This window comes from Perognathus longimembris, chromosome 17 (genome assembly GCF_023159225.1).
Source record: "Perognathus longimembris pacificus isolate PPM17 chromosome 17, ASM2315922v1, whole genome shotgun sequence".
Taxonomy (NCBI): Eukaryota; Metazoa; Chordata; class Mammalia; order Rodentia; family Heteromyidae; genus Perognathus; species Perognathus longimembris.
In genome coordinates, this window is record NC_063177.1 from 43623482 (window position 1) to 43636975 (window position 13494).

The 13494-nt window shown below is 41.2% G+C and overlaps 1 protein-coding gene across 5 annotated transcripts in view; it reads left to right on the plus strand.

The window, feature by feature from the left end:
* Positions 1 to 13269, plus strand: part of Tlk2 (tousled like kinase 2) — a 99931-nt gene extending 86662 nt beyond the window's left edge. For all 5 annotated transcript variants that reach the window (XM_048367148.1, XM_048367149.1, XM_048367150.1 and 2 more), the window contains 4 exons: positions 102 to 240; positions 5696 to 5807; positions 8624 to 8731; positions 12181 to 13269. In XM_048367148.1, the coding sequence (XP_048223105.1) occupies positions 102 to 240; positions 5696 to 5807; positions 8624 to 8731; positions 12181 to 12354 (533 nt within the window). In that variant the 3' untranslated portion in view covers positions 12355 to 13269. The remainder of the gene's footprint in view (positions 1 to 101; positions 241 to 5695; positions 5808 to 8623; positions 8732 to 12180) is intronic.
* The last annotated feature ends 225 nt before the right edge of the window (positions 13270 to 13494 follow it).

Here is a 13494-nt window from a genome sequence, read left to right on the forward strand (position 1 = left end):
AGAATTCAGTTTTTCCCTTCATGTCTGTTAATGCATTGAATTTTTCTCTTAAGAAGTAAAACAGCTTATTCATGAAGTTTTTTTTTTTTTTATCTTTTTAGGTAATATTCTGTTAGTAAATGGTACAGCGTGTGGAGAGATAAAAATTACAGATTTTGGTCTTTCCAAGATCATGGATGATGATAGCTACAATTCAGTGGATGGCATGGAGCTAACGTCACAAGGTGCTGGTACTTATTGGTAGGTATCCAGGAGGTCTGCTGGGTTCTCTGGTGGAGATATAACTGCTGTACTGAAGTCTTGAGAATTGACAGTTTCTGTTTTCTGACTACTAAGGCAGAAATGTTACAACTCTCTTTTTAGCAGTTTGATTCCTTTCTATTAATTTATCTTACTTTTTTCTTTCCTCTCTTGAAACACTTTGGTGAGAACTTGTGTGTGACCAGGTTTTTAGAAATATGCATCTCCATAAGGCTAACCTCCCAGGTTCATAGAGAATGAATTTGGTCATATGCAAGTAGAGGTCTTCATGAGTTAATGAGATGAAGGATTTATTTCTACAGTTACCTGAGGATGGTAGACTGTGAGGAAATAAGGAATTCTAAGAATCAGAATTACAATAAAACAAACAAAAAACCCACAGCTGGACGCCAGTGGCCCACACCTGTAATCCTAGCTACTCAGGAGGCTGAGATCTGAGGATCATGCTTCAAAGCTAGCTCAGGCAGAAAAGTCTTTAAGACTCTTATCTCCAGTTAACTACCAGAAAATTAGAAGTGGCGCTGTGTGTGGCTCAAAGTGGTAGAGCGCTACCCACAAACACAAAGCGGCTCATGGACAGCATCCAGGACCAAAGTTCAAGCCCCAGGATCAACCAAAACAAAGCAACAACAACCCACAGCATACCATGACATCTATATGGAAAAATGTGAACAGTTTATCAGAAGTGAATCTGTATATATTAGCCATGTTCTAAAAGGTTTTGAGGCACATTTCTTTTCACCATCTACTATTACCCTACCTCTGTCTGCCGGGTCTGTGCCCTCTCCTATTCTTGCCTACTCGTCTTCACCCCCCTCTTACTGTTGCTGTTGACACTGAAAATCGTAAGGTATACTTGTGGCACACCTGTGGCATATAACTTTGTGATTGTAAAAGGGTGTTAAAGGCTCCTTCCTCTCCTGAGGTGGTTACTCAGAGCCACACGTTGGCATTTGTGATTCTGAACCTGGAGAGGGCCCCCCCTTACCACTAAAAGAGGCATAAGTGCTCTTGTGCCCAAAGGTCTAGGAGGGCAAGTCACTCACCTCTCAACTGAGAGCTCTGAGTGTTAGCAGAACACTGTCTAGGAAGAAAGGGGCATGACGTGAGACAGGGAAGGAGAGTAAGCCATTCACAATAAGCAGGATGAACCCCATTCTCCACAGTTGATCCTGCTGCTAACACCACGTGCATAGTACTCTGCTTTCTATTTCTCCTTATTCCTTGTAGTGGAGATGGCACCTATACTAAAAGTCACTCTGTAAACTAATACTTCAGAATCCTAAGTTCAAAATAGAACCTATACTTACAGTGTTTATCCATTATGGTGGCTATTGTGGGTCAGTATCCCTGTCACTAAGCGATGAAAAAATATCTGGTTTTGGAGATCTAGGAAAAAAGGTCTATATACCCCCGTTGTATAAAGTTCCTGGAACTTTTTGGATTCGAGCATTGTGTCTGATAGCTTGTTCTTGAAAGGTGCAACATTTTCAGTTTAAAATAGTTATCTCATTGCTTCACTGATGCTATATATTTGCTTAGCTGTAATAATTCAAAATTGAAGCTGGGCACCAGTAGCTCATACCTGTAATCCTACCTACTCACAAGGCTATGATCTGAAGATCCTGGTTCAAAGCCAGCTCAGGTGTGAAGGTATATAAGGCTCTCTAACCACGAAAATGTCAAAAGTAGGAGCTGTAGCTCAAGTGATAGAGCAATAACCTTGAGCAAAAAAGCTCAGGGATAGAGGCCAGACCCTCAGTGCAAACCTAGGACCAGCATACTTGCCCCTCCCCCCCCAAAAGAATTCAGAATTGAAACTTAAATAAAAATATTGTATTGTTTTATTTTAGAGTAATCTGTTAGGGTAATATGAAGGGTGTGTATGAGGAAAGGTTGGACACAGTACTAGATGGTGTTTACATGGGGGTTCATCTTAATATTCCTTCTATAAATTATGAATTTTTTTCTGATGAAAAGGAAGAACTTCTGAGAATCTTTTTTATGTGTTTTTGTAAAGACTTGAAGAATCTCTCTACAGGTGGAAACTGTTGTCATAGTCACCATCTTCAGTATGGCATCCAAATGATCAGTATGACCCAAAGACATATAAAAGGTTAGGAGGATAGAACAATTTAATTTAAGTAACTATTAGCAGTGTCTAGTTGTTCCATTGTTCTACATTAATGACTTTGTCTTAAGATACGTGAGCTTAGGCTACAGCTTGAGCATCATTTCTTCTTCTTCTTCTTCTTCTTCTTCTTCTTTTTTTTTTTTTTTTTTTTGCCAGTCCTGGGGCTTGAACTCAGGGCCTGAGCACTGTCCCTGGCTTCGTTTTGCTCAAGGCTAGCACTCTACCACTTGAGCCACAGCGCCACTTCTGGCCTTTTCTATATATATGGTGCTGGGGAATTGAACCCAGGGCTTCATGTATGCGAGGCAAGCACTCTTGCCAATAGGCCACATTCCCAGCCCCTTGAGCATCATTTCTATATGAGGACTTCTATTGAGATGGAAATGCAGCTGCATGTTTGTTTGTTGTTGTTGTTGTTTTTAATACATTTTTGTCCCAACTATCTTCTGTTCTCTTTCCCTAAGTATTTGGTAGGAAATGAGAATATTTGTTGTTTTCTGTATTATTTGGGTGAAGTACTTGCTCACTTCTTCATTTACAGATGGAGGAACTGAGATTTAGAGGGTAATTTACCAGGCATGAACTGTCAAGTTGGTGGTGTCTTTTACGTTCTAAAAATTTTACTAAATTATCACTTGTCTGGATGAGTTCATCAACCCCTCTTTTTCCCTACCACCTCCACAGAAGTTATAAATACAGCAAAATGGTCATTTTAGAATCAAAGTTATATTTGCTGCTTCCTAAAAAATCGTATTTAGCTGGGTGCTGGTGGCTTACACCTATAATCCTATCTACTCAGGAGGCTGAGATCTGAGGATTATGGTTTGAAGCCAGCCTGGTCAGGAAAGCTCCATGAGACTCTTACCTCCAATTAACCACAAAAACTTGGAAGTGAAACTATGGCTCAAATGGTAGAGTTTGCCTTGAGCAAAAAGAGCTCAGGGACAGCACTCGGGCCCTGAATTCAATTCTAGGACTGACAAAGAAAAGAAGTCATATTTAACTTATGTGTGTTAAAGAACCAAGAACTAGGACTAGAGATATGGCCTAGTGGCAAGAGTGCTTGCCTCCTATGTATGAAGCTCTGGGTTCAATTCCCCAGCACCACATATTCAGAAAATGGCCAGAAGTGGCTCTGTGGCTCAAGTGGCAGAGTGCTAGCTTTGAGCAAAAAGAAGCCAGGGACAGTGCTCAGGCCCTGAGTCCAAGCCCCAGGACTGACCAAAAAATCAAAACAAAAACAAAACAATGAAAGAATCAATAGCTAAACCTGGTGTCAGTGGCTCACACCTAATTCATAGCAATCCCTGTGTCTCTGTCTCTTTCTTTTTCTCTCATTTCTTACTGTCTCGTTCTTTCCCCAACCCTCACTCTCCTGCCTCAGACTTCTGGGTATACCACAATGCATACTATATATATATTTTTTTTTATATTTCATTTTTAAAATATGGATTTGTTGGCTGGGAATATGGCCTAGTGGCAAGAGTGCTTGCCTCATATTCATGAAGCCCTAGGTTTGATTCCCCAGCACCCCACATATATAGAAAATGGCCAGAGGTGGCGCTGTGGCTCAAGTACCAGAGTGCTAGCCTTGAGCAAAAAGAAGCCAGGGACAGTGCTCAGGCCCTGAGTCCAAGGCCCAGGACTGGCCAAAAAAAAAAAAAAAAAAAGAATGCGGATTTGTTTTGCCTTTTTTTTTTCTTCTCATGCTAGTATTGAACCCAAGGCCTCATGCATGCTAAACATTTGCACCTCTTACAGAGTGCTTAAGCCAAAAATGTTCACTGTGAAATAATCTGGTCAGTGGTTTTAATCATCCAGCATTCCTAGACACATTCCCAGTCCCTAAACTTTTTTTTTTTTTTTTTTAAAGAAAAGAAAGCCTGTTATCTGAAACTAAGTTTGGTAGAGTTGGTGAATGAGAGATGAAACATTTTCTGCCTCTTAACCTTTTGTGACCCTTTAAAACTGTAACTTTATGGGCTGGGAATATGGATTAGTGGTAGAGTGCTTGCCTAGCATGCATGAAGTCCTGGTTCCATTCCTCAGCACCACATAAACAGAAAAGGCTAGAAGTGGCACTGTGGCTCACGGGGCAGAGTGCTAGCCTTGAGCAACAAGAAGCCAGGGACAGTGCTCAGGCCTTGAGTTCCAAGCCCCAGGACTGGCAACAAACAAACAAAAACCAATTAAGTTAAGATTTTTATATCAAGAACACAGCAGGATCCAAAATAAAGATTTTTCTGTAGAATGGATTTTGTCACATGAAATCTGCAGAAATTGATCTGTTATCTTCAGGATTCTGTCTCCTAGCTGTACTGTGGCTAAGACTGCCAGAGAATGTATTTGGTTTCCTAAATGCCCAGAGGCGCTTACCTTCCACACCATACAATTTGGTGTGGTCTGCCATTCCTTGGGTTCTTCAAAGACTAGTGGTCGGAAGGGAAAGAATTTAGATCAAGTTGTGCTAACTACTAGTTTGCATGGTTTTTGCTACACTATTGGTTAGTGTTCCAGTAAACCCCATCATCCTTAAAGTAAGAAATATAAAATATCTTCTGATAATGTAGACTTTAATGTCATCTTCAATTTTAGATTGGCATCATTTTTAATAGAATTCACAATTCCAAGAGTCTACCTTAAGAAGGCAAAATAACCTTTCCTTTTAGAGATGTGTACTTTTAGAACATTTATTAATTTTAGGGGCTGAGCCCACAGCTCATTGGGGTCCTTGGCTTCAGCCCCTGCACCGTGAATGAACGAACGAATGGATGGATGAATGAGTGCTCATTTTAGAGAACCCTGCTTTTTAGGCACCACCAGCATCATTTCTAGTTAGGTTACGATATTTGTTGTTGAAGTTATCTTAGAAGGGAATTGCTTTCTTTTATGCCTCCATTCCTTTTAAAAACTCACTGTGGGATGTGGATATTGCTCAGTGGTCGAATACTTACCTAGCAAGCATGAGAGCCTATGTATGATCCAAGCATCACACAAAAACACAAACCCTTGTTGAGTGACACCTAGATTATGCCCAGCTCTGTGAAAGGCAGCTGGGGGTGGTAAGAGAAGTAGGACTAGGGACAATATTGACCTGTTTCTATAATTGAGAAATGTTTTCCAAGAATATTGCTACCTCCCTAAGTTTGAATGTTTTTTTCATTGACTTGTATGTATTTCTAAGTTGACTGTTAGACTTGAGTATATCTTTTTTCACTGAGGTCTTTTATTTAGCCTTTTGTGCACATCTTAAGTTTCTATATTTATTTTTCTAAGTGTTTTCTTTTTCCTTTCTCTCAGGTATTTACCACCAGAATGTTTTGTGGTTGGGAAAGAGCCACCAAAGATCTCAAATAAAGTAGATGTCTGGTCAGTGGGTGTGATCTTCTATCAGTGTCTTTATGGAAGGAAGGTAAGTAAGAAGGACAGTACAGTAGCTTCACTTCCTTCCTGGGTGGAATGTGTCCACAGTGCCTCAGTGTGGATTGGTCCTTGGAGTTAATCATTGGGTTATACTAAATGTAATCCTGAAACTAATGATTTAAAGAAAATACAGATTTTAAGGCCAGGCTGGGTATCTCAAACCTGTAATCCTAGCTACTTGGGAGGTAAGGATTAGGGATCACAGTATACAAGTTTTTGAGTGAGAGATTGGAGAGAATGATGAAGGAGTGACATTGATCAGGATGTAGTATACTCACACTGGCATGTTGAATTGAGACCTCTTGTATAATTACTTAAAGATAATAAAGTAAATTTTTTTAAAAATTAAAAAGGGAGAGTGAAAAGATGCAATAAAGATTTGAGATTGTGAAGAGGAAAAAGCAAAGTTTTCAAGCCCCCATCTCAACCAATGGCTAGGCACAGAAACATGGGGGAAATACAGGTGAAAGGATTTTAGTCCAAGCTACCTTCGCCATAAAGTGAGACCCCCACCTTGAAAACAGCCAATGAGAAAAGGAGCTAGAGGCATTGTTTAAGACAGTCTGCTGAGCAAGTTCAAATCTCTGAGTTTAATCCCCATTACCCCCAAAAAACTAAACAAATGAAACATTTTATGTGTAAGCATAAGTTCTTGGCTGTAGGGCAACCAAAGAATTCTTCTGGGCTGTTGAAAACATGTTATTTTTCAGTTAGATCCAAGACATGTTTTGGTCCAGATTAATATAGAGAAGGGCATGAAATGAAAATGTATTAAGATGGAACAATTTTCAATCCCAGTACTCCCCCAAAAAAGAAAACTATCTTCTCAAGAGCCATTCCTCTTTGTGGATACCAATGCTGGGTTTTGAACTTAGGACCTGTGATTTATCCTTTAGCTTTCTCACTCAAGGCTGGAGCTCTACCACTTGAGCCACAGTTCCATTTTCCACATTTTGCTTGTTAATTGGAGTCTCATGGACTTTCCTACCCAGGGTGGCTTTGAACTAGAATCCTTACATCTCAGCCTCCTGAGTAACTAGGATTACAGATGTTAGCCACCAGGGCTCAGCTTCAAGAGAGTCAGTCTTTAGGATCCCAAGAACCAAAACTCAGAATTGCCCCACTTCATTTATTTCTAACTACTCTATTAGTTAAAGCTATCGTTTAGAAAGGAAGGGGGAGGAGAAGAGAAAAGATACCATATACTGAGAAGGTGGTGTTGGAAAATAGTCCTTGGCTAGGCATGGTAGTTGATACTTGTGATTCCAACACCCAGGAGACAGAAATAGGAAGATGTGTACTCGTGCTGTCTTTCTTGCTTTTTCTTGCTTGCTTGCTCTCTCTGCTTAAGGCCAGACTCAATATATAATGAGATAAAAGGACTGGGGATGTACCTTAGTGCTAGAATACTTCCCTAGCATGTGCAAGGCCTTAGGTTCCATCCCAAGCACCACAGAAAGGAAAAAAAGAAGAAAGATTTATTTGTTCTCTGGATTGAACAAGTAATAATCCAGGTCGTAAACTACATCCAATGAATTTTTGTATTTGTTTTCTTCTTTTGAACATAGTTACATAGAATAGTGTGTGTGTATGGATATGTGTGTATGCTATATATATGTGTGTATATATTCTGTAGCATATATATCTGTATTTACACACTGTAAATATCACTTCTGAGTTATTAATTTGATGACATTCCCCAGAACAAGCTTTTAATTCAGGTGATACCTTCTTCCCATGTTTTTTCTTTATCCTAACTCTCTAATATAGGAAAACCATGTAGAACTAGTGGAGCTTAATTACTGTTTACTCTTTTGATAATGTTAAACTGCTGCTGATAGTGGTGGTAGTAGAGATTATCTAGAAATAGCTGGTTTTAATCTGTTCATAAAAATACTATAGATAAGACAGTAAGCTTGAACTATCTGTCTCTCTGTGTCTCTGTCTCTGTCTCTGTCTCTGTCTCTCTCTCTCTCTCTCTCTCTCTCTCTCTCTCTCTCTCTCTCGTCGTGGGGCTTGAACTCAGGGCCTGGGTGCTGTTTCTGAGCTCTTTTGCTTCAAATCTTGATTTTCAGATCTCAGCCTCCTGAGTAGCTAGGATTACAGGTGCCTGGCTTCAGCTTACTTTTGTTTTTGTTTTTGTTTTCGTTTTCCCAGTCCTGGGCCTTCAACTCAGGCCCTGGGCACTGTCCCTGAGCTGCTTCTACTCAAGGCTAGCACTCTACCACTTGAGCCATAATACCACTTCTGGCCTTTCTGTTTTTGTGGTACTGAGGAATCGAACCCAGGGCTTTATGCATGTTAGGCAAGCACTCTACCACTAAGCCACATTCCTAACCCTTGAACTTTTAAGAATTTATTAGGAAATTGCAACTTGGGGTATAGTTAAAACCACAAAGTGACTTGAGCACATTTTTTTGCTCTCATTCTCTCAGTCTTCTGTTTTATTTCCTTCTCTGTCTCTTGTTTGTACCTGGGTTGGCCAGTGTGGGGGGTACATGGGCCTACAGCTATCACTTGGAGCCCAAGAGGTTGCTGATTGCTGGTCTGACTTCCTTTTCTTTGCTGTCAACAAAAGTTGAGATAGGAGATGCTGCTTCTAGTCCCTGCTCAGCTTTGACCTAGTTCTTAGAGTTCTGGGCTCCCCCTTATCTGTTTAAGGTGAGAATTAGAAGAGCATCTCTAGATTCTGAGGCTCCTTCTAGCCATGGTTGGGAGATGTCTTCTTTCCTTACTGGATTGTTTTCTGTTTAACTTTACCAGAATCCCACCTTTATTTGCTTGTTTATTTTGTTTTTATGACAGCCTTTTGGCCATAACCAGTCTCAGCAAGACATTCTACAAGAGAATACTATCCTTAAAGCTACTGAAGTACAGTTCCCGCCAAAGCCAGTAGTAACACCTGAAGCAAAAGTAAGTTTGACTTATTTATTACCAGCAGAAATAACTACCCTGCTGCCTTGCTTTCTGTATTAATGCTTTTTCAATGGTAGTAGATGGATTATTTGATATGAAATTCAGAAGTACTTAAAAACTGTAGGATAGGCATGAAATATTCTAAGCACAGTGGACAGACAACTTTTGCTTTCACTCTCTGCTCACCTCATCCTCAAGTCCAGTAAAAGGATTGTTGATATGTGGTGCATTTGAATGCACAAAGACGCTGTAGGGCAGGGCAGAACAAGGAAGGGCAAGCAAACTCTTCTCTAGAGATACATACTAGGCCTTGCGGGTTACTAGGAAGGATACGCAGCTTGGTTCCTGTCCAGTATGATCTGTTTGGGGAGTTAAGATCCACATGGGATACACAATACAAAAGTGCTAACATAGGGAGATGAGAGCCGCTTTTTTTGGTGGCATGGTTGGGGAAGGCCTTGATGATGAGGTTACATTTTGAGCATTGTCTATAGTGATGTGATGGTGCAGGTTAGGTGTAATTTGGGGACTAGTGTGTTGCAAAGAAAGAAACAAGCATAGCTCATAGGTCCACTGAGCAGGTAAAGCAGGGGGTCTTGGAATAGAAGAGGCATAGAAAGTAAAAGGCATTTTTTTTGACGAGTATCTGACCCAAGAGAGGCCCTGTTAAATTCTAGTTACATGTATCTCGCCAAGAAAGGCTCGCTTTATTTATTTATGTATTTATTTATTTGTTTATTTATTTATTTATTGCTTGCTTGCTTGCTTGCATGCTTGCATGCTTGCATGCCAGTCCTGGGGCTTGAGCTCAGATCCTATGCACTATCCCTGGCTTCTTTTTGCTCAAAGCTACCAAGCACTCTGCCACTTGAGCCACAGTGCCACTTCTGGCTTAGAAAGGTTCATTTTAAAGGCCCAGTTGCTTTTTTATGTTTATGACTTTGTTCATATCTTCCAAATACTTTAATCAATCATCTGTAAGTGTCTTTATGGGCACTGTTCCTGAGCTTTTGTGCTCAAGGCTAGCACCCTACCACTTGAGCCACAGCTCCAATTCTGGCTGTTTTGGTGGCTAATTGGAGATAAGAGTCTCACAGACTTTCCTGTCCTGGCTGGCTTTGAAACACCATCTTCAAATCATAGCCTCCTCAATAGCCAGGAGTATAGGCATGATCCACCTGTGCCTAGCTAAGCTTTACTTTTAGAGTAGTTTTTAGGTTTACAGCAAAACTGAGTGTAGGGCTGGGAATATGACCTAGTGGCAAGAGTGCTTGCCTTGTATACATGAAGCCTGGGTTTGATTCCCCAGCACCACATATATAGAAAAAGCCAAAAGTGGTGCTGTGGCTCAAGTGGCAGAGTGCTAGCCTTGAGCAAAAAGAAGCCAGGGACAGTGCTCAGTGTTCAAGCCCCAGGACTGGCAGAAAAATCCCTCAGTATAAAATATAGTTCCCATTTACCCCTTGCCCTTCTCCCACAACCCCCTTTGTCATCATCCCCTACCAGAGCAGTCGCCTCGTCATCGCCAGCAAGCCAACTACATTGCTGCATCATTACCACCTGGTGTAAAACTGGGCCAGGTGATGCTGACATTTTAGATTTCTTAAAAAACTGTTTCAGTCATGTACAATAGTTACACTATAGAACTTTGAGTAGAGAGAGAACTGTCTGGTTAAAAAAATAGGAAGAAGTAGAAAAAGACAAATTTATCTTTCATGAAAAGCATCATAGAAATAAGGCTACATATGTCACTGTTCAAAAACATATTTTTACTGTTATTATAAAAGTCATACAGGACTAGGGGCTTAGTGGTAGGTCATGTCACCCCTCCCTCACTCTGTTCTAGTTCTCTCCCATCCCCACCGACAAGTTGTGTAGTTCATTTTCAACATAGTATTTGCTCATCCTTTGTCCCTTCATTTCTGTGCCTCCCGGTACACTCCCAAAGACTTATAAATGAACAGAACAAAAAAGGAGGGGAAGAAAAAACCCTTGTTTTTGTTTTGTTGTGCCAGTCCTGGGGCTTGAATTCAGGGCCTGAGCACTGTCCCTGGCTTCTTTTTGCTCAAGGCTAGCACTCTGCCACTTGAGCCACAGCACTGCTTCTGGCCTTTTCTATATATGTGGTGCTGAGGAATCGAACCCAGGGCTTCATGTATGAGAGGCAAGCACTCTACCATCAGGCCATATTCTCAGTTGTTAAATATTATGTTGTGTGATTAGATGCTCATAGGCTTTGTGCCCATCTGTTCCTTTCCTACGAGTATCTTCCTTTGGTCTTACTGTGTGTGAGTGCCTAGAGACCTGTGTAATTTATTATGTCCTGATATTTTATTTATTTTTTATTTTTTTATTTTTTGGCCAGTCCTGGGCCTTGGACTCAGGGCCTGAGCACTGTCCCTGGCTTCCTTTTTGCTCAAGGCTAGCACTCTACCACTTGAGCCACAGCGCCACTTCTGGCCGTTTTCTGTATATGTGGTGCTGGGGAATTGAACCCAGGGCCTCATGTATACGAGGCAAGCTCTCTTGCCACTAGGCCATATCCCCAGCCCCATGTCCTGATATTTTAGATCTAACTTCTGCATATGAGAGAAGACATGCACCGTGTGTCTCTCTGAGCTTGGCTTATCTCACTTAACATGATTTTGTTTTAGGTCTGTCCATTTCCCTGTAAATGACAAAATATTATTTTTACTAATGGCTGTGTAAAATTCCATTATGTATAGGTACCACATTTTTGAGATCCACCCATCTATTTTTGGACATATGTAGTCTTTCATACTTAAGTGGAAAGGAAGCCACCCATTTGAATTCTGTGTCAAAACCCCTCACAGTATAATATGTTTTGATGTCTGCAGTACTTATGGATATAATCCTATTCAAGTTTTCTTTGCTACTTAGGTGCTTGCCTGATCATTTGCTTTAACTGCTTAACGATCTTTCAGGAAAATGAGGTACATAGAAAAAGCATTCCATAGCCTATTGTAATTTCAAGTTGTTGGTCTCTTTACACTGCATGGGTGGTAGTATAGCTTTTGAATTTCTTCTCAAGAAGTTCACATGAGGCCACGGTTTGTCTAGGCAGGACCATGTAGTCAGACTGTTCCTATGCAAACCAGTTGTGTTAGTGCTTTGGTTATAGGAGGATTTGGGGAGGCCAACAACCGCTTACCTACATTCTGGAATGACTCAGTCTCCATGGTGAGGGAAGGGCAGGCCATAGCAGCAAAGAAGTGTTGCTGCAGTTAGTGCTGTGGTCGCAGCAGCTCCCATTCAAGTTTTCTTCTGTAGATTCTGTTTTCTGGTGACTTGCAGGAAAGACCTTAAGCCTCTTCTCTTATGGGGATGTTTGGTCTAGGCCCTGGCAGCGGATCCTCAACCTCAGGTTCCTTGTAGGGCACCAGGATTTTTTTATTCAGTCTTCTCCAAGCAATTTTCCTTTGCAGGCATTTATCCGGCGATGCTTGGCTTACCGAAAGGAGGACCGCATTGATGTCCAGCAGCTGGCCTGTGACCCCTACTTGCTGCCTCACATCCGGAAATCGGTCTCCACAAGTAGCCCTGCTGGAGCTGCTATTGCATCAACCTCTGGGACGTCCAATAACAGTTCTTCAAACTGAGACCGACTCCAAGGCCACAAACTGTTAACACAAAGTGGACAAATGGCATTCAGCAGTGGGTTTGGAACATAGCGAATCCGAATGGATCTCATGAAACCTGTACCAGGTGCTTTTATTTTCTTGCTTTTTTTTCCCATCCATAGAGCATGACAGCATCGATTCTCATTGAGGAGAAACCTTGGGCAGCTCTGGCCAGGCCTCATAGGAAAAGGCCCCGCCCGAGGTCCCAGCGTCAACGGCCACTGTGCGTGGCTGCTCTGAGTGAGGAAAAAATTAAAAAGAAAAACTGGTTCCATGTACTGTGAACTTGAAAACATGCAGACTCAGGGGGGTCCCTGATGCATTGCTTCAGATGAAGAATGTGGACTTGAAAATACAGACTGGGCTAGTCCAGTGTCTATATTTAAACTTGTTCTTTTCTTTTAATAAAGTTTAGGTAACATCTCCTGAGAAGCTTGTAGCACAAAGGCTCGGCTGGGGATGGTATTTGACTTCGGAGGAAAAAAGTTGCTATTGCCCGTTAAAGGCACTAGAGTTAGTGTTTTATCCCGAAATAATTTCCATTTTTAAAAACATGCAGCTTCCCTCCCCCCTTTTTTTATTTTTGAAAGAATACATTTGGTTATAAAGTGAAACCCGTATTAGCAAGTACGTGGCAATGTTCATTCCAATCAAATGCAGCTTTCTCCTCCGTCTGGTCTCCTGCTTGAATTGCCTCCCTCATTTCAAGAGGGAGAAACAGAGTGGGAGGACGGAGATGCGTGGTTTGCCATTGGACAAAGAATGAGGTTAGAAGACTGCAGCTTGGAGTCTCTGGGTTTTCAAATATTTCTTCACAATTTGAACACTTGACGGTTGTCCCTTTTAATTTATTTGAAGTGCTATTTTTTTAAATAAAGGTTCATCTGTCCATCAGTCCTCTTGGATTCACTGAATGTAGTCACTCTCAGAACTACCCAAAGGTAGGCAGAAAGCTGGCTGGGAATCCGGACACTCTGGGGATGACCAGTCGTTTCCACCCACAGTCTTTGTGAGCTTGCTAAATGGTATACGTTTCTTGTTAACCACATTATTAAAACTTGGTCAGTGCATAAGCTTTCTTCTGTTAGATCTTTTGGCAGGAAATAATTTTCCTCCACC